The 17,616-nt window shown below is 39.8% G+C and overlaps 4 protein-coding genes across 5 annotated transcripts; 2 read left to right on the forward strand and 2 right to left on the reverse strand.

Moving 5' to 3' along the window:
* The first annotated feature begins 2,542 nt into the window (after positions 1–2,542).
* LOC119553254 (putative defense protein 3) lies at positions 2,543–4,349 on the forward strand. Its single transcript, XM_037863545.1, has 2 exons — positions 2,543–2,991; positions 4,277–4,349. Exons 1-2 carry the CDS (start codon positions 2,558–2,560, stop codon positions 4,347–4,349), a joined length of 507 nt encoding a protein of 168 aa, XP_037719473.1. The 5' UTR covers positions 2,543–2,557.
* Positions 4,350–5,902: 1,553 nt separating this feature from the next.
* Positions 5,903–7,564, forward strand: LOC119563062 (probable phosphoserine aminotransferase). Its single transcript, XM_037876276.1, has 3 exons — positions 5,903–6,062; positions 6,442–7,118; positions 7,176–7,564. The coding sequence occupies exons 1-3, from the start codon at positions 6,018–6,020 to the stop codon at positions 7,546–7,548; spliced, it is 1,095 nt and encodes a 364-aa protein (XP_037732204.1). The 5' UTR covers positions 5,903–6,017; the 3' UTR covers positions 7,549–7,564.
* Positions 7,553–8,356, reverse strand: LOC119563063 (guanosine-3',5'-bis(diphosphate) 3'-pyrophosphohydrolase MESH1). Its single transcript, XM_037876277.1, has 3 exons — positions 8,185–8,356; positions 7,761–8,105; positions 7,553–7,699 (listed from the first exon to the last, which is right to left on the reverse strand). Exons 1-3 carry the CDS (start codon positions 8,260–8,262, stop codon positions 7,583–7,585), a joined length of 540 nt encoding a protein of 179 aa, XP_037732205.1. The 5' UTR covers positions 8,263–8,356; the 3' UTR covers positions 7,553–7,582.
* A 106-nt stretch (positions 8,357–8,462) lies between these two features.
* LOC119557492 (cytochrome c1-2, heme protein, mitochondrial) lies at positions 8,463–9,976 on the reverse strand. Of its 2 annotated transcripts, none has more exons than XM_037870266.1 (2): positions 9,850–9,976; positions 8,463–9,678 (listed from the first exon to the last, which is right to left on the reverse strand). In XM_037870266.1, the coding sequence occupies exon 2, from the start codon at positions 9,533–9,535 to the stop codon at positions 8,501–8,503; it is 1,035 nt and encodes a 344-aa protein (XP_037726194.1). In that variant the 5' UTR covers positions 9,536–9,678; positions 9,850–9,976; the 3' UTR covers positions 8,463–8,500. The 2 variants fall into 2 exon arrangements, with proteins under 2 accessions (XP_037726194.1, XP_037726202.1); XM_037870274.1 differs by having other exon boundaries at positions 8,463–9,651; positions 9,850–9,962.
* Positions 9,977–17,616: the final 7,640 nt, after the last annotated feature.

Consider the following 17,616-nt stretch of genomic DNA (forward strand, 5'->3'; position numbering starts at 1 on the left):
GCAAATGTCATTTACAATGGCCGAATATTTTTTGGGGATGCTGCCGCCCAGTCCGGGGAGTTGAAAATTCGCATTTGCCGCATCCATAATTAATGACATGTCCTTTCGGCCGTTTTCGTCTTTCGGTTAAAGTTAAGATGCCCGGGTTAACTGACCTTTTGCAGTGCGGCTAACGAGGAATGCAAATAGAAGGCACTGGCCAACAGTAAAGTTCAGCACTGTTTACTGTCCGGCTAAATGCAATCTAAAATAATATCTATCGCATTTCTGCGCAAGCACATCTACCAAAAAGTAAACAATTTAATTTTGTGCACACAAACTTGCTGATTCTGGCATTTCCAATTTAAATATTTAACCGAACATTTTAATTAATGGAACGAGTTTTAAATTGTGTTTGCCAAAGTGTGTGTGCGTGCATACGGGGGCAACAACTAAGCAATAAAAGAGTGTTTTGGCCAGAAATGGTTGCAGTTTATTTTCACATTTATTAAATTAAAACTTATATGCCATGCAGTGTGGGGTCAACGAAACAAAAAAAGCTAGATAAAGTGAGCAAAATAATATTTATTTGAGTACAAAATAATTGGACACTTTTTTGTACTTTTCATTTTGGTTTTATATTAATTTATTCATTCATTTTGAGTTAATTTAACTAACAAAATAGTGGTAGGGCTTACAGTTGAATTTATTTGTATATTTGCAGGTAAAGTTTATGCATATAATAACAATAACAAATACCAATTTGGTACAAAAAAACTGTACATGGTGAATATTTTATTTTGGTTTAATAGAAAATATGTATGCAGCTTATTCTTATGCCTGAATGCAAGTAATCTGGTTTAATCTTTTAATGGGCAAGCATTCAAAGTAAGTAAACATTGTTATTAAATATTTCATACATTAAATGGATCAATAAAATGATAATAACTTTAAATATAATAGATTTCTGCAGGTTGCTTTAATGCATTACAATTTCTAGCTGGAAATAATTATATTGATACAGATAGTAAGTTAAATTTAAATACTTTACGTATACAAAATATTATATTCGCATTGAAATTAAAACCTTTTAAAGTCTTTTGATGATAAAAGCTGTTTAAGCTTACAAAACCAAATATTTTAGTTGTAATAAAAAACAAGCTAAATGTTTACCCTATCATTATTTTTGTTTACCAACTGTTGACAGCTGTTGTAATTATCTCACTCGGCAAGAGAACCAACACTAAATTTAATTTAATACCTGGGGATGGAGGGGTGAATGAAAACTATTTTCCGCCGAGAAACAGCGTTGGCGGATCCCAAAAAGGAAACCGCCGCCTGCAACTGCGAAATGCGAAACGCAGCGGTATCAAAAGAGGAAAAGCCAGACCCCCAGAAAGAAAAACAGAAAAATAAAAATGAAATAGAAAAAGAAAAACCCCCACCAGAGCCGACTCAATTCAGCGAAATCAAAAACGCCAACGGCGGCTGCCTGTCAATTAAAACATTAAAACGCGCTGAAAAATGCATCGAAAAGGCGCAAAATAAACAAACGACGGAACATAGAGCGGTGTACACTGTACAGGCAACATTTTCAGCGATTAGAAGCATAGAATTTCGCAATGGAGCACTTAGAGCCAGAGTTTGGGGCCCAGACTTCCAAACCGAATCCGAATCCGACTCCGGATCGGCGGCTCAGGGGAGGGACAGGGACTAATGTGTGACCCAGTTTGGATCGGTGTGCAGGAAAGGAACTATGTTTTGGCCATTTGCTTTTTGATCATTAAAAACTGGTTGTCCGCAGCCAGCTGAGCGCCCATGTACGTTTGCGGTCAGATTAATAGCACTAGCGCGAGTCATAAATTACTCAATATAAATCATTAGTGATTCACAGACCATTGGAATACAAGCGAGCATCTGTCAATGATTTATGAATCTCCTTCAAGCCACACTATGTTTATTTTTACAAAATTAACCGAAATAATAATGATTTACTGGTGGCTCTTATCGTAAACGATTTATGCACTAGGAAATTCGTATTAACGCGGTTGTTTAATTATATAAACTGAGGTCATTGTTCACCCTACCTTCGTAGGTGGAATAATTTAATACTAATTCAGTTAAATTTGGTATTTATTTAGAAACTGCAATTTATTTGGTTGGGTTTTCAGTTTAAATGACTACCTTACCGTACCTTAATAATATTATAATAATAATTATTATAGATAAATTTAAGAACACACTAAAAAGAGGTTTCCTGATCAAAAAGTTTAAAAACACTTAAAGCATTGATGGAATAAAATGGATCAAGGGATACTTGGGATACCGACTCTTTTTCTAACTTTTCTTAATGGTCAAAAATATTTTCATTTTCATGCACTATTAAATCACCCTCAGCTGTATGTATCTCTTGATTTTGACCGCCCGCCCATGTCTTCAGCGGCAGCGAAGTTTTTGGCATTGCGGCGTGGCTTTATAAACGACCGGCGATGACGGCGGCGAGCCGAGTTTTACCATTAGATTAGCCGAACGCGCGCGCATTTTCCCACGATCAGGAAAACCGAAATTACATACGGTCATGAAGGATCTATTCAACTGGATAGCCCTGGAGCTGATCCTCCTGATGGGCAGTGCCATAGCCTTTCCGGATGGAGCACCCGCGGATACGTGTGTGAAACAAAGGGCTAATCAGCCGAATCATGGCAAGGCCAGGAGTCAGCCGGCCCACTCGAATCCCTACGAAGTGGTGGCCGATGCCCAGACCTATCACCCCGGCCAGCAGTTATCGGTGGTTATATATCCGCACTCCGGTCAGAGCACCGTCTTCCGGGGATTCTTCCTGCAGGCACGGGACTCCCATTCGAACGAGTGGATCGGGGAGTGGGTGCAGAGCGAGAACACCAAGACCATTCCCGAGTGCTCGGCCATCACGCACTCGGACAATCGGGATAAACTAGGAGCCAAGCTGATTTGGAAGGCCCCGCAGAATAAGCGGGGACAGGTCTACTTCACGTAAGTCTTAAATTAAGGGAGGTTAGCCAAAAGAAATACCTAATACCCAATTATACTTTAATCATTATATTTAAATGGTTTAAAATATATGCACTTCTTTAGAGAGAAAATATATAATATTAAAGTAATCTAGATTACAAAAAATATCTAATGAAATTAATATTATAGATGTAAAATAGAAGTCTATTTGCTTCCGTCCTAAATTCTTTATAAACTTTCACTACCAAGTTAATTTAATAAATGTTTTTGTGTTTAACACCCATTTTTTGGCATTTTCAATGAAACACTTTGTCAAAACTGGCTTCGTACAAATACAGTACGTGTCTTCTATCGCCCGGCACCATCACAATAACCATCATCATAATCATCATCATCAGAAGCCTCCGTAGAAGTACTTTAATAAGCAATAGCACCATCATTGTGGGTCGTGAAGGGATTCATTAATCATACGCCACGTTGACCCACATAATGTAACGTGCGCATAATTGTCAGGCCGACAAAAACTTGCCGGATAATCGCACAAAAGGCATTATGTAATTGATTTATTTTGAAAGAGCCAGGCGAAAAGAGTCTCCCAATCATCGGTCCACAAAAAAGGCATCAAACGCCAAAGACGCCTCGCAGTGACAACCTCAAAAAAGCCAAAGAAAAGTAGTCAATGGTTTTGTACGACAACTTTGTCAACTTTGTCAGCGAAAAACACTAGCCAACATAAGGGTGCGCCTACTGTGAATTAACCAAACAGAAGTTATTTTAAGGACACTTGAGTCATCTATCATTTTACCACAAAGAAGATATGCAAATTACGAATTACTCAAAAAAAGACAAGCAAAGTTTAAGAATACATTTGCATAAAATTTATTTTCTATAGATTTTCTGATAGGCTTAATGGCTTTATAAAATACTTTAAAGATAAGGTAAATGGATAACATCCTTGGGAGGAACTTTAATCACAGGAAATATTTATTATAATAAGCAATTTAAATTTAGTGAAATTGTAATTCCAAGTATTATAGAAAGTGGAAAATAATCTTGTCTATAATAATATAATGAAATTAGAACCTCAGATTCTCCAATTAATCACCAGAAGCTAATACATCTTTAAGTTAAGGTCGTTCAGTGTAGGTTTACCTAAAATACCATATCCTGAAATTGTCGAATCATCAATTATTACCTATTCATAGCCGCGGCTACACATCGCATGCAATCTGTCGTATAAATTAAAAACAATCATGACTTGCTCAACGTTGGAATTTACATTTACAATTTCGTTTTTCCCTTGCAGGGGCACTGTGCTACAGGAGTACGGAACCTTTTGGAGCGACATCCTTAACAAAGTGCAGGCGGAGCCGCAATAACTGAAATTATGTACTTATTTATAAGGCAGCTGTACCCAACAACGCCGGGGCAATAAATCTTAAAAACCGTAATTAGTCAAAACGAAATTGTTGTTTGAAGATTTTTCAAATACCATTCCGACGTCTCGGAGCCAAAGGCGCCCCATTGAGCTGTGCAATCAACATTACAGGGCAAAATTATTGACTTCTTGGCTTAACGTTTATGAATGACCAGCCCCCACATCCGAGCAAACGAACCAGTTCCCACCGCCCACCGCCTACCGCCTACCGCCCAGCGGTACCCAGTGTTCCAGTACCCCAGTAACACCCCATAACACCCACATCCGCCCACACTTAGACCAGAAACTCGAACGCACGAGCCGAGCACGTTTGGGTTTCCAGACACGTTGGCCAGCTTCTCATTGGAAATTCGTTTTGGGCCTTCAAGTAAATTGGAAACTTTAAGCACCTTTCATGCCGGCTGTGCAAGATGCCCAGGCGACTGGGCTGATATAAAGTAATTAGACGGTCAACCAATTTTGGCCAAGACATAGGCCAAGATAAGTAATCGTAGCATAGGTCTATGGCAGTTCTGATTGCCCTTTTACAATGCCTCTTAATCAAACAGAACGGATAAGGATAAGGGAATCAGTTGCAGATATGACCAGTTCGGGGAATTCTTTATCGGTTTTGCTTTTACTGAACCTATTACGAATTATGTTTACCAATTAAAATGTGTAAACTTAATCGACGGAATATAATACAAGAATTGTAGCTTTTTTGCATATTATAATACTCGTAAATAACTGAAATTTATAAGTAGAATGGAACACTTAAATTGCTATAACTTAGAGGACACAAAAAATGGATTCTAAGATTTTTTTCAAGACTTCATTTAAATAAAGAAAGCACATCCATTTTCAAAATTATGTTTCACTTTGAAACAGAACAAAAAATTTACAATTAACATAACTAACCACAAAAGTATTTATACATCATTTGAAACCTATAAATAATATAGGTCCCCAAGTTTTGACATGATAATTTACAGAAACCTGGTAGACATGGAAATACAATACTAAATATTCCATTGAAATCTGGAAAAATACAAATAAATTTTCACACATGCCGGGGCTTGACTGTACAATGCACTTACATACTTTGCTTGGAGCTTGTTTACTCGTCTGCGAATCCAGTCGTTCGGTTGTTATTGTCATGCCATCGAAAAGTGCATGGCAACCAGCGCTGGATTGAAAAAAGGGGGTAAAAGGGGGTTAAAGGGGGCCCATGGGGAGCATTTTGTTTTCGTGCGTTGCGTATAGTACATGTGAATATAGCCGCTGTGTGGTTTGCCGACTTGTTTTGATCGAATTCGCCGTACCGCCGGTCTTTGTCTGGCTTCGTGGATTGTCCAGGAGCGCAGTCGGGAATCAGAGGTTCCGGAGTAAATACCCTCTACTCGGAGCATTCCGTCCCTGGACCAACCGAGTTCGTTGTCCAGTCGGGCGAGTTTGAGTCTGTTTTTCCGCACGCGTTTTGTTTAATACCCGGTGACTTGTTGCTGTTCTTTCTGCCGCCTTCGTCTCGTTTATCAGCGACTGCGAATACTGGCTGCTCAACACTTTAGTCAATATTTAGCGGCTACCCAGAGAGGTTCACAGATCGCACACGCTCCATAACATCGAAAACATGGTTATCAATTTCGCAGCCGGTCCAGCCAAATTGCCCGAAGAGGTCGGTAAAACGGGTGGGATTACTGTAACACTTTGCCAAAACACGTGACATGCCTGTAATATTGTAATTAATTATTATTCAAATGGAATTTCTTAGCTTGTAGTACTGTATGCACATTTTTAGATTGCTTTTATTATGTGCATACAGCCTTGCTCAAAATAATAGTAATAACAAGTTTAAACTGGCTAGTAAAAAGTACATACGTACAATGTACATACTTCAATATATGTAAATAAAATATATGTACCTTTAGTAACCTTTTTAGTAACTCAATTTTTCGATCAAATAAATCTGTTTATGAATTCAAGTACATTTTTCAAGCCATCAAAATGCTTACCCGATTTAGCCCACATTTTAATCTTTGATACCATTTTTGAAGGTTCTCAAAGAAGTGCAGGAAAACCTGCTCAACTGCAATGGTAGCGGCATATCGGTAATGGAGATGTCCCACCGTTCCAGCAACTATGCCAAAATCCAGGAGGCAGCTATCAATGATCTTCGTGAGCTCCTTAATGTGCCCAGCAACTACAAGATCCTGTTGATGCAGGGCGGTGGCACGGGACAGTTTGCAGCAGTGGCCATGAATTTGATTGGGAAAACAGGAACTGCTGATTACGTAATCACTGGATCCTGGTCGTCCAAGGCGGCCAAGGAGGCGGCTCAGTATGGCACTGTGAACGCTGTGCTGCCAAAGCTGGCGAAATATACATCAGTTCCACGTCAGGACACTTGGAAGTTGGATCCCAAGGCCTCCTATGTCTACTACTGCGACAATGAAACCGTAGAGGGCGTTGAGTTTGATTTTGTGCCCGAGGTTCCAGCCGGTGTTCCACTGGTTGCTGATATGTCCTCCAACTTCCTGTCGCGGCCCTTTGATGTCTCAAAGTTTGGCGTAATCTATGCAGGAGCCCAGAAGAACATCGGACCAGCGGGCACCACAGTGATCATTGTCAGGGAAGATCTCATAGGCAAGCATTTAAAGATCACGCCCTCTATTCTAAACTTTGAGCTGATGGACAAGAACAGCTCGCTGCTGAATACTCCGCCAACTTTTGGGTGAGTGCAGTAAGATTCATAGTTGCTTAACTCTTTGTTTAACGCTCTTCTTTGCAGCATCTATGTGATGGGTCTGGTGTTCAAGTGGATCAAGCGGAACGGAGGCGTTGCTGGCATGGCCAAGCTTTCGGCAGCCAAGTCGAAGCTCATTTATGACACCATTGACCAGTCCAATGGTTTCTTTTACTGCCCACTGGAAACCAATGTGCGTTCGAGGATGAATGTCCCCTTTAGAATTGGCAGTGCCGCTGGAGATGATGCGCTGGAAAAGGAGTTCCTGGCCAAAGCCGAGGCGGAGGGCATGATCCAGTTGAAGGGTCATCGCTCGGTGGGCGGCATTCGTGCCTCCCTCTATAACGCCGTAACGCTGGCAGAGACCCAACAGTTGGCCAATCTCATGCTGGCCTTTTACAAAAACAATAAAAACTAGACAGTTTTGCTTGTAATTGGAGGATGATTTGAATTCAGAGAAGACCACGTTGGCGGAAGATTTCATCTAGTTTAAGTTCCAGATTGGCGTTGGTTCCTCGCAGATTGTCCACCACCTTTTTGGCCCAAATGAAGTACTGTTCGCGACGTTCCTAAAAAGGAATGAGGTTATCTTTAAAAGGGGGTTCTTCGGAGATATATTTGAAAGCCCACCTCTGTCCATCCTGTTGGCGTGTTCACTTGCAGATCCCTCAGGTTATCCAGTTTGTCGGCCAGTTTTATGAGCTTGGCTCTACAGCTTGATTTGGCTGCATTTGCTATTTGCAGACGCTTTCTTTCCTGTTTCTCCAGGGACTTATCGTCCGTAACCTCACGGACTAAACCACAAACATCCGCTCCGAATAGTTTCTCTACATAATCAAATGTGGCATCCGTATCCTCGACGACATCGTGAAGAAGTGCTGCCATGAGAACCGGCTCATCTGTAATGCAAGCCTCCACGGACAGAATGGTGCTCACATTTATCACATGGTTCACATAAGGCGTTTCCTTGGGGTCCTTAAAATATGGAAAAACCGGGAATACTTGTTACATTGTTCCAAATTGTTTTGGGTTTTTAAGTCTAAGTAAAGCTTACCTTGCGTCGCTGTTCGCGGTGCTTAAAAGCCGCATACTGCAGGCACTCCATAAACTTGGCAGAGGGATAGGTAACCATTGTAAACAAGTTATAGATTAATAATTAGGTTTTTATTCACAAAATCAAAGATTTCTTCGCAAATTCAACCACTTGTTTACTATTTTAACAGAACAGCTGTTTTACCGGTAATAATCGATAAGCGATGACTTCTTGAAATTTTACAACACTGCCCCTGCAGCCCTGAACCATCTATCGATAACTAAAGGACGCGCCAATTATTGAAATTCAAAAATCTTTATTTGACAATACACCGAGATTATTCCTGTTTTTCATTCTTGTTCTCGCACTTGTTGCACTCCAGCTCCTTAGCCTTGCGCAAGGCTTCGGCGGCCTCCTCCGCCTCCTTTTTGGCCTGGGCCTCCAGTTCTGGGATAAAGAAGATCTTGCGAGACTTAAGAGTTGACCACTTGAAACGCTTGATGTAGTAGGAGATGCCGATCAGGAAGGCCGACATAAGCGTAACCTTGATGAGCAGCAGGCGGCGCTCGTCCGACTCCGGTTCCGAGGTCCACTTGAGGAAGACGCACACATCCTTGGCGATTTGGGGGGCCGAGGCAGCCACATTGGCATCCTCAAAGGTGACCACCTCGTTATCAACGGCTTGGGCCATGGCAATGGCTCCGCCAGAGAAATACGGATTGAAGTACAGGCCATCGCGTAGAGCGAATCCGGCTGGAGGATCGCAATAGCCAGTGAGCAGGGCGAAAACGTAATCCTCGCCACCCTTGCGAGCCGACACTATATAGCTGAGATCCGGCGGATAGGAACCATTGTTGGCCGAACGGGCTGCCTCCTCGTTGGCATAGGGAGATGGGAAATGATCGGACAGCTTGCCTGGACGCTCAAAGTACTCGCCCTCATCGTTGGGGCCATCTCGCACGGTTATGGCCTCCGCCTCGGCCTTGGCCTCCGATTCCGTCATGCAAACGCCCACCAGATTGCGATAGGCCATGTACTGCAAGGAGTGGCAGGAGGCACAGACCTCCTTGTAGACAAAGTATCCCCGGCGCACGCTCTCCTTGTCCAAGGCGGCCAGAAGTCCCGAGTGATTCCAGTGCTGATGCGGTGGATGCACACAGTCCGAAGAGGCATCCACACTGGTTTCCAGGGCATAGATCAGAAGTCCTGCCGCTCCGGTTAGGGCTCCCAAGGCGCCCCACAACTTGGGACGAGCGACGGAAAAGCCTCCACGTCCCGGGAAACTCATCCGCGGGCGCACCGATGTCCTGTTGAAGCTGCTCCTGGCCAGATTGAACAACTTGCTGCTCAGATTCCGGAATTTATTGGCCATATTGAGTCAGATTCAGCTTGTTTTCTTCAAACGAATTATTTTTCCAATTAAAAATGTCAACGCAACCAGTGTTGGGAAACTCTGTTGACTAGGGTTGTCACCACGTGGGGGATATTCTGGCGGAATTACACAAATCAAATTATCTGAAGTACATTTAATATCAGTAAAGTTGTTTAGTAAGTCAAGTTAAATAATTTTTAAAGATTTTAAGGACTTAAATTGGACAACTTTCATACTGAAAGACAAACTTTTATTCAGGATGTGAAACTGAGCTTTGAAAGCGCTTCGAAAGTCTTCAAACCATCGATACTCACCTAGGGCAAAATGTTCGACTTGCTCCTTTGATGGCAAATAATCATCATTACGAAGAAAATATGTAAATGTTTCGGAATTATTGAAATGTGTAAAAGTAAAAGCCAGTCACAACAATTTTTATTTGACATTTTTTACAAAGCTTGCAAAAGCAGGGATCAAATTTCAAACTTTAGTTTTGTACTTAAACTTGCAATTGAAAATATTTCATTCAGACCAAAAGTAAATAATTTAGTTCACAATTTTAAATCTGAATCGCTTATAATGAAAAAAAATCTCTTGGAACATTTATGAAGCAGATTGCCTGGAATTAAAAGGGCAGGATTGTCAAGAATTCCCAGACCTGACTTTCTTCCAAATTAAGTCCAGATCAGTCAGATTCTTATCGGCGATCTTTCCCCATAAAGCATATGTAAACCAAAACCCACCCAAATTGCTGTTATTCTTCACAGCTAAAAGGTTGAGTCAACGTTTTTCTTTCTATTGTTGTAACGATTGCCTCCTTCTGGGGTTTCTTTCCTGCCCAACGAGCGGAGCAACTGAAAAAAACCGAAAAAAAAACAAATGCCAGGGCACTTTCATTTGTTATCTGGCGCAGTAATCTGTAAATCTGTAACAGCCCACCAAACAACGGTGCATACAATATTTCCTAGCCATTCTTCACACTGTGTGACCACGAAATCGTCAAAGTCAGGCCCAAGCCAGCTTTTACAACAGCCAACGAAAATGGGCGTGGACTTGAAAAATTTAAGGGGGATCAGAATAAAGGTAAGAGGTTTCGGTTACCTTAAAAGTTTAAAGAAATTAAAGCACATAAAAATAATATAATACAATAATGATAGCCCCAAAACATATTAATACTAAAGATTTAGTAGATTTTTTATGAACTTTACTGGATTAATAGATCTTATAAAGTTCATAAAATAAAGGTTTAGTACTCTCTCCACTTTTTTAGTTTTTTATTTTGAAAACATTGTATGATTTTAATAAAATAAACTTCATCGAATGGATTGCACTCCAAATAAAGCCAAGTTTAACAGAAAATTAATTTACTTTACTAATTTTTGTTTTATAATAATAGTATTAGCCCCAAACAAAATTTTTTTTTCATTTTAAAGAAAGACCATAAAAGGAAAGCCTCAAACTGTAGCATTTATGGGGTAATCCCCTTTTCTACGCCCATGTCGATCAATAATGACAATGCAACGTCCGACGTTGGCAGAGCGATGTAAACTCTTTTTTTTCTGTTTTTGGTGAAAATTTGTACCTGATTTTATATTTCCCTTTTTTGTGTTACACTGTTTCTGTAGCTCTTGGTCTTTTTTCAGTTATTACGTATTTTCCATGTTTACCATATTTTACACGCGCTTACAGACACACAGATACAACAACAAAAACAGATACGGATACAGATACATTTAGCCCCGGATTTTCCCTATGTGCGTTTTTAGAGTTCTGCTTCTGCGCAGCGATGCATAATTCCCACTTTTTGAAATTTGTGTGCGGTGGTTGTTGTTGTTGTTGTCTTCTGCGGTGGTGGCTGTAATGTTGTTTTTGTTGTTCCCGTTGCCGCTGCGCAATTAATAATTCTTTTCGACTGGCGTGAAATTTTCATAAAGCAAGAAAAAGCAACAAGCTGCAAAAGCAACAGCAACCGCACCAACTTTCCATGAAAATCTCCAGCCATTAGTAGCAATCTCGACGCTTTTCACCGTGGAAAACCGCAGAGATTGTGCTGCGACCCCATAGAAATGGGCTCACGTCATGAATTTTATTCAAATTACAAACTCATTAATAAATGGCGTTGTTTACTTTTATGTAAAAAACAAACCTGTAGTGATTTCTCAATTTAGGCAATAAAAATCCTGGTGTTATCATTAAACATTTCTAGTCTACACCGAATTTTTTCAACTAAGAGATTTAAAGATTTTAAAAAAGCAGGTACTTGGAAAAATAATATATTGTTCTTATTAGCGCTATAATAGGTTTTCCTCTAAATGATTGTACAATTTGAGATGTTTTTATATTTTTATTTCAGTACAACAGTCCTCTTCCCTTTTAATTTTCAAATATTTATTACTATTGCAAATATACCAAAATTGTGTTAAATATCTTCAGGGTAAATACAAGATCCAGCTTTTTCCAAATCAGATATAAAATGCAAGAGCTAGAGATATGACTTATCAACTGAATAATTATTCGTGAAAAAGATGGGCCTGCAAATAAAAATACCTGAATACGGAACAAAAAAGTGTGCATAATTTAGCAATAAATGTAAATATTACTGGTCCGCTTCCTTTGGGAGACAAAGCGCCATGCTGCTGCAGTTTCCTGTGGCCTCTTCTCTTCGCCCAGAAGAGATCATGATGATGATGATGATGATGATGATCGTGTGGCCAGAGGATTGTAATAACGATGAGGCTGTGCTGGCCATGTCCCACTCCTTATCTTGGCAGCACGAAAACCAGAAACAAGAATTATAGACCAAAAGCCAGTTGCAATGCGAGTGCATCTTGCATCTTTGCCACCGATCCCACGTAGCTGTGTGTGTGTGTGTGAGTGCGGGGGCACTGCATCGGTGTGTGTTGGCCAGAGTATCTGTGTGAGTTGCACCTTTGGCCAGAAGTGAATGCAACACAAGTTGCATCTGCCGCAGTGCTGGTCAACGCTTAAAAGCCAGGAAATCAAAGCCAGGAAGAACGGAAACCATTAACTTAATTATGTAGTTTAATTAAACTTAGTATATCCATTCCGAAGAGAACATCAACAATGTTTGCAGAAAAGAAATGTTTAAGATTTTTTGAATGGACTTGGGCTCCTTTATATAACATTTTTATTTAATTTAAAAACTACTCATATCATTTGAATTAGGCATAATATTAACATAATTGTTTTACATACTGTTCTTACCAAGCTTATTGTTTTTCATAATTTTTGTATCCTTATCTTAGTTTTAGACACCTAGTCATCTTTTGGAATAAAATTAGTCTCTATTTATCATAAAAAGCACGTTATAAATTCGGTATTACATTTACAACTAATTTAATATTCACTAGATGAACCTCTTTATTTTATGACGTATCTGAAAGATCGTTTTAACGCGTGCGCAGCTACTGTTGAACGCGTACGAAAATCGCATGCGAGAGAGAATATCCCAGTGAGTCGCTTTCGTATCTTTGAGATTCTCATTCTCGTTGCCCATTTACCGCTCAATTTCGCAAAAACAAAAAAAGCTATGCTCCCCTATATACAACAACATCACGATTTGTGAGCGTGTATGGGTGAGTGTATCTGTGTTTTGCGGCGATTGAGATTGTGTGTTTATGTGTAGCATGCGGTTTTGCTTTGGATTTTTATAAACTTTTTCGCAGTTTTCAGTCACCAAGAGTGCAGAGACATGGCCAATCTTCAGGAGAAAGATACACACAGTCGATGGATACAAAATGGGGAGAAAGAGGTACAAGGGAGAGGAAGAGAACAAGAGAGGAGCCAACTTCATTATGAGGTTGTAACTGTCTTTTCAATTTCTCGTTCTGCCCGATTCGCTTTGCCAAATGGAGCCTAGAAGATGGATCTCTGCCTCCTCTCGATTCTCCTCTTGATTCTTCTTCTCCTTTCTTAAGCTCTCTTCTCGCCCCCCACTCACTCACACACACACACGCGCGGCAATTGACGGCTTTGCGTGTGTGTGTCCGTTGATGTTGATGAGTTTTGTTTTAATTCTGCTTCTTGACTTCAATTTCTTATAAAGATTGTTTATATGCACGTAATACAGTGGAACATCGCTAAATTAAACTCAAAAAAATTGTTTATGATACAGCAATTTTTGTATAAGACATCATTTATTAAATTTAAATGTAAATTTCTTTAGTTATTTGAGTTAAATTTTAATATTCAAAGAATTACAAATATATTCCATAGTTGTATCTTTTGAAAAAACCAACTATGGCCAAAGCAGAAATAAAAAAGGACTTACAATTTTTAAAAATTAAGTGTTATATGCAATTTTAAAATAAATTAAAACAATATTTCAAAAATATTATTTTATGATAGTAAATAAAAAACGACATTTAAGTTCAATTTAAACTATAGAATTTAGACTGTAGTTGGCACCCGTATCTGTAAGCGCTTGCAGTGTATGTAAATGTATCTGTATCCGGCAGTGACGTAAACATTTTGGGTCTTAGCTCAAGACAATTTTTAGTTCAATCACAATTTTTTTTAAGTAGAGCTTCTTTTCAGTATGTAAGATACCTAGCGCAAAGAATTTTCCCTAAAATCCCCCCTTAAAGCTCCCCTTTGAATAAACGCTACCGAGTATCTGCATCTGTATCCGTATCTGTGAGATGCAGGCCACACTGTCTTTGTTGTTGCTGTGATTTGGTGAATCGCGCGTAGCCGATTGTAATTATTGTAATCGAGTCTCGAACCGATCCAATCCGATACGATATGATCGCAATAGCGAACAGCCATTCTCCGAGCTTGACTTGGGGTTGAGTTGAGTTGAGTTGAGAAGATCAGGCCGCTATAGCGATAGCCAAAGCCATAACCGTCGTCCATCGTCTTCGCCTGATTTGATTCTGCTTTAGCTGTTTTGGCTTTGATCATTTCGTAATAGTTTTCTCAGTGCTCTGCTTAAATCATCTTGGCCAAGACCGATCTGTACGATCTTACAGATTCAGATCCAACCAATCCGCAGCTCGTGATCGTTTCGCTTGAGCCGAGCCCGCGCTTTTCTCTTTGAAGCCAACGTCATCGACAGTCCCAGTCATACAACATACTACCAGTCATCATTGTTGTTGCTATAGTTGTCTTGGCCGTTGCTTTTTACTAAAAGTTGATTGACTGTCTGTTCATTTAGCCGCTTGTCCATGGCTCGCTCCGTTTGTTGGCTTTGTGCTCTCAGTGCTGCATAGAGAAAAAAGTCTAAGTCTAAGTGAATATTTCAGTTTACTCACTTAAAATATTTTTCTAGTAACTTAATATCCTATCATAAGTACTTGAAAGTAAAGAAATTGTCCCCTAAAACACATTAAACTTTGAGTTGTATCATTTTTATGACCAATAAAACAAAATTATGTTTCAGAATTGTTGAGATCTTGAATTTTCTTGCTTAAAATCCTACAACGTCATTAAACCCATAAACTATAGATATTTATGACATTTTATGTCAGAAACTGATTATAAGATTGGAAAAAGAAAGAACTAAATAAAATAACATAATGTTTATGCATTTAAAGTAAGAAAAAATGATTTTTTAAACGAAAATAAAGTGAGTATTTATTAGATCTAAAATATATATCGACAATGTTTTTAGTTTAAAGTTATATCTAAGTGTTCTAGTGCAGATAAACTGAGGTACCTCATTTTACAAAGTTATTTAGACATAAAATTGTACTATAACTACTTTATTTATATTTCTGTATATTTTTCTCAGTGCATTTTCGTTACCCCCCACCCGTTCCAAGCTTCGGTTGCGGCTTCTCTTGCACATTTCGTTTTAGGCCATTATAGTTTTGAACATGTTCAAGTGCCATTCTCACGATTGTTTATAGTCTTTTAATTTCAGCCGGAGCACAAGAAATAAACAGTGAAATTTAGCAGCAGGCGATTTGAGTTGTTCTTAGGCCTAATGTTCTGGAAACGAAACGAAACCAAGTCAGACCCAAGTCGAATCTCGGTTTCGGGTGCAGTTTCGGTTTACAGCTGGGGCTTAATGCTCCAACTCCAACACCAACTCCAACTCCGTCCCCATCTCCATCTTGAGAACCAGCTGAATCCCCAGCAGAATGCCCAACTCCAGCTGGCAGCGGTGAAAGGCCTCAAGTGGTCAATAAGTACCAGGGAGCTCGACGGTCCTCGGTCGTCAGTTTTCGGTCTTCAGTCCAGAACTCGAGTACTCCGAAATGTTTGCCTATTAAACAGTCATCAATGATTGTTACATTCTACAAATAGAAAATGGTGGAGCCATCAAGCTGGCGGGACGGAGAATGTTTGGAGAACCGAAAGAGATCAATCCGACGAAGATCGTTTGCCAGATTTATGAGTCATGAACCGCAGAACGACTTAAGCGATCAATAAGATATTTGGAAAACTAGCTCAAACTATTATTGAGAGATAATTGTAGTGTGTAAGACTCCTAACGATCGATTGGCCATCAGCAAGATATTGATCTTTAATCTAATGAACTGCGGATCTTTTTTACTGCACTATGATTAAGGTGGGGCATTCATGGGAAAGCAGATCAATTAAATTGCTAGTAGTTTAAAATACTAACTATAATTATTGTGATATATCAACATCTACCTATATGTATATGCCACTATAATTGTTTTAAATCTTTTTTTTCAAAAGCACCTGAAAATAGTAAAAAATAAAAATAAACAAATATAGATCTTAAGTTCAACACCCCCAGAAAATGCTAAATATTATTTTACTGGAGCCCCAAGCCAAGCCATGGATTTTTGTGCACTCGAAATTCCATCAATTAAGCAGCCGTCGATCGCTGAAAAATCATTCCCAAACAGGCATCTCGATCGGTCGATCGTTAATTAACTCCCATCGAACTGCCACCAAATTGACATTCCCAGTCCGAGAGTTTACCATTTACCATTTCCACGGCGGACGTCCCAGCGCTTTTGTCCATCGCATTTGGGCTCCAGATCGTGGGTATCACGATCATCTTGGGCAATTTTCGCGCATGGAACTTTCAACTCCAAAATGGACTGACAATTGATTTGTGCCACAGCCAGAAAGCAAAAAAAAAATGGAAAAGAAAAACAAAGCCTGGCTGCAATTTAAATTAAAAGCGCAATTGAACTGGAAAATTCGTCTAAATTGTTTTCACAATTACCCACACACGGCAACCTGAGAAGACGCAGGGTGACAGCCGGGGGAAAGCGAAGAGTTCAAGAGTTTTTCCACCATTTCCCCCAACTCCATCTCCATTTCTCCATTTCCATTTCCACCATGGTCACAATCAAATCCAATCCTCGGCAATCGCAGCTCTAACAACATCATGCAATAGAGCCGGGGCACAATACATAAAAATTTCAAAACTAATGATGCCAAGTAGGAGAGCCTGAAAAAATACGAAAAAAAAACGAGCTGCTTTCGTTCACAATTTATGCATGAGAAGAAAGATCTTTGGCAGAAGAAATGGTCCGTTTTTTGTGGGAGTAGAGTTGAGTCGAGTTCTTTTCTTTTCTGTTCTATCTGTTCTGCACACACTCTTATTTTGGCTTGGCTTGATACTTTTTTTTCGCTACGAGCAGCGCTGGCATCGATGATAAAGATCGGAAAAGCCCGAAGTTTAGAAAGGCAATAGCAAGAGCAGCATCCGAGCGGAGTATCTATGTATCTGCAATACATAAATTGTATGTATCTATATCTATACGGTCTACAATGTATCTCTTTTTGGAGCCAGTGCCTGTGTGTGTGTATCTATGTAATGAGCATGTAACTAAACTTCTGTGTAGCCAAAACTCCTACAACAGAGACAAAAACAAAAAGCCCAGACCCACTAGAAGTACCAGCTCTATACCTCTATAGCTCTGTAAGCTCTGTAAACTCTGTGGAACTCTGGAGCTCTGCAACTCCCTCAATACCCGTTTGCCTTTGCCACAACTTCAATTCAACTGAACTGTACTGGCTGCTCTTCGGGGCTCTCAGTCCTCAGTCCTCAGTCTCCAGTTTTCAGTTTTCAGTTTTTCTGGCCGTGCTCTATCTGATGATGGCCGTTAACGTTAAAAGTTAAGGCCTGAAGAGCG

The sequence above is a fragment of the Drosophila subpulchrella genome, chromosome 3R (genome assembly GCF_014743375.2).
Source record: "Drosophila subpulchrella strain 33 F10 #4 breed RU33 chromosome 3R, RU_Dsub_v1.1 Primary Assembly, whole genome shotgun sequence".
In the NCBI taxonomy this organism is placed as follows: Eukaryota; Metazoa; Arthropoda; class Insecta; order Diptera; family Drosophilidae; genus Drosophila; species Drosophila subpulchrella.

Bases quoted from the DNA above. Each gene is read 5' to 3' on its own strand.
- LOC119553254 (XM_037863545.1), top strand. From the start codon at position 2,558: ATGAAGGATCTATTCAACTGGATAGCCCTGGAGCTGATCCTCCTGATG. The intron at 2,992-4,276 runs GTAAGTCTTAAA...TTTCCCTTGCAG, and splicing joins CGGGGACAGGTCTACTTCAC to GGGCACTGTGCTACAGGAGT.
- LOC119563062 (XM_037876276.1), top strand. From the start codon at position 6,018: ATGGTTATCAATTTCGCAGCCGGTCCAGCCAAATTGCCCGAAGAG. The intron at 6,063-6,441 runs GTCGGTAAAACG...CCATTTTTGAAG, and splicing joins CAGCCAAATTGCCCGAAGAG to GTTCTCAAAGAAGTGCAGGA. The intron at 7,119-7,175 runs GTGAGTGCAGTA...TCTTCTTTGCAG, and splicing joins AATACTCCGCCAACTTTTGG to CATCTATGTGATGGGTCTGG.
- LOC119563063 (XM_037876277.1), bottom strand. From the start codon at position 8,262: ATGGTTACCTATCCCTCTGCCAAGTTTATGGAGTGCCTGCAGTATGCG. The intron at 8,106-8,184 runs GTAAGCTTTACT...CCATATTTTAAG, and splicing joins ACCGCGAACAGCGACGCAAG to GACCCCAAGGAAACGCCTTA. The intron at 7,700-7,760 runs GTGGGCTTTCAA...ATTCCTTTTTAG, and splicing joins CGCCAACAGGATGGACAGAG to GAACGTCGCGAACAGTACTT.
- LOC119557492 (XM_037870266.1), bottom strand. From the start codon at position 9,535: ATGGCCAATAAATTCCGGAATCTGAGCAGCAAGTTGTTCAATCTGGCC.